General features: G+C 47.6%; 1 protein-coding gene across 1 annotated transcript in view; it reads left to right on the forward strand.

The window, feature by feature from the left end:
* efcab6 (EF-hand calcium binding domain 6) overlaps window positions 1-2,187 on the forward strand; it is an 86,150-nt gene that overhangs the window by 83,798 nt on the left and 165 nt on the right. The window contains exon 25 of the mRNA XM_008288344.1: window positions 1,556-1,705. Within this exon, the coding sequence (XP_008286566.1) occupies window positions 1,556-1,705 (150 nt within the window). The remainder of the gene's footprint in view (window positions 1-1,555; window positions 1,706-2,187) is intronic.

A 2,187-nucleotide genomic window follows, 5' to 3' on the forward strand; every position in this document is an offset into this window, starting at 1 on the left:
TATTAACACACTAACTCTCTAACATTAGTGTTGGTTATTCCTGTCAGTCATCTTGTTCTTGGACAGACTCCCTGTCTCTGATCCATCCCTCTATACAAACTAAAGCGGCCGTCTCCTTCAGTGTGCTGCAGTTAGTCAGCTAATCATAGGTTTCATGTGTTATAAATACTGAGCCAATACGAACACACAATGCAGATGTTTTGGACTGCAAAACTGGACTTGTGATGGTAAGCAAAACACAAGATGTCCTTGCTGTTCCCATCTGGAGTGTACAGAGTCCCCACACATACCTGCAACCTCTGTTCTAATTGAGCTAACTTTAGCTTTGTTTGCCCCAGCTTTACCACACTGTTGTTTCCTTCACGCTTGTTTATTCTCCAGAGAAAACAGCAGTTTTATCACATTCACTATTGGCACATTTGGGCTACTGTAGCCTGACTACTGCTGCTGTCACTGTGCTGCCTCCAGTGTGTCCTCGCTGCCATCCCCAAGTACAGCACAGAGAAGGAGAGAAAGAGCTGAGGAAGAAAGAGTGTCAAGAAAGGGATGCGTTTCTCAGCAGATGCAACACTGGTCTAAACATTCATACGGGTCAATCATTCAGTCGATCAAAACTTAACTGATAAATACCCTCCTCTGTCTTACAATGACTAAAGATGACCATCACAGTGATATATATGTAATATGTATGATGTGGTTACGCTGGGTGGGGTGGAGGCTGTCACTGTTTTCTACCCACCAGACTTTGCCGCTATAATCACATGATTTTGTCATTAAATTGGGACACAGGATATGTTCTTTCAGCTACGCGTCCTCATGCTGAGCAGCACATTAGCTCGTTTCAAACGAACTCTGTCGTCCTCCTCCTTCCCTCTGTTTAAGGTCTGATGTATTGTAGTTTTATTGGCTGCAAGTTTAAATTAGGTTACAGTGAAGTGAGGGGAGGGATGGCTCTGGAATGTGAGGGGGTGGTGATGGGCGACGGCGGGTTGCCAGATTGTATAAACTCAGCAGGGACCTCCCACCCTCAGGCTCTTGACTATCACCTCCCATGACGGGCAAATTGGACAAGTTCGGTGCGTGGCGGTGCTTTCTTGGCATGGGGAGGTGTATACGAAGCTTTGAACAATGACACACGGGTGGGCACATTCTAAAAGGACCCCTGCTGAGCGACTAAGCCGAGCCCCAAGCTTCAACGGAGCGTGTGGGTGAGGGCCTAATCTGGCAACCCACAAGCTGCAACCTTCCAAACCAACTTTGGAATCACAAAGACCTGCATTGTCTCAGCCGAACCCACCATCTGTGTAAAATTGCAGAGACCCCCTGCATGGTATCTGATTTGATGGTGTGTCTGTACATGAGTTTACAGACAAAACCTCTTTATCTGATCACAGAACACAAAAGACTTTGTTCAGAGTCTCAGCTTGTGAAGAAGTGAAATGTTACCGATAGTGTGGGGGCTCTCACCTCTACTTGTTGTTTTCTTTCTCATTATTCCTGTGTTTCTGTGTGGACCTGGTACTTTGTGCTGCGATGGGATCCTGTGATGGTCCAGATGAGCCTGGGGCTCCTCAGCACAGACTGTGTGAAGGTCATGCTGAGGATCTACGAGACCGTTCGCTCATCCTGGACGTCCATCAGGCGCTGCTTCCTGACATCTGACCGCAACCGCACCGGAAGCGTCGCTGTGCAGGACTTTAGAAAGGTGAGGTCAGCTTCGACAGGCTGCCCTGCAGAGCTCCACCTGTCCTGCTCCGTGTGAGCGGTGAAGCGCTCCAGGATAGACTGGCGTTCTGTGAATTATTGATGCGACCATTTGAGCTCCACTTGTGCCTCTTCTATCAAAATGTCTGAAGGAGAGCGGTGGAGAGTGACTGGAAATCCATGAAGCCCAAGTGTGCAGACACACACACACACACACACACACACACACATGTTCACTTGACAGCCAATCAGTAATTTTAATTGTTCAATTAAGCTGAAGGTTGAAACAAGACCACGTTGACATTTTGGCCCAGGAGAGCAGCAGCTGACACTCCTGTTTTATTGTCTCTGCCATTTACCTGCTGTACAATTTACTGAGGACGACGTTCCCTGAGCCGATCGATAGAAACAATTAGTAACCTGGTTAGGGATGACGTCTCCTAAATCCCCACATAATACACCAGGACACACACACACACACAC

The sequence above is a fragment of the Stegastes partitus genome, unplaced genomic scaffold, assembly GCF_000690725.1.
Source record: "Stegastes partitus isolate 25-593 unplaced genomic scaffold, Stegastes_partitus-1.0.2 Scaffold12, whole genome shotgun sequence".
In the NCBI taxonomy this organism is placed as follows: Eukaryota; Metazoa; Chordata; class Actinopteri; family Pomacentridae; genus Stegastes; species Stegastes partitus.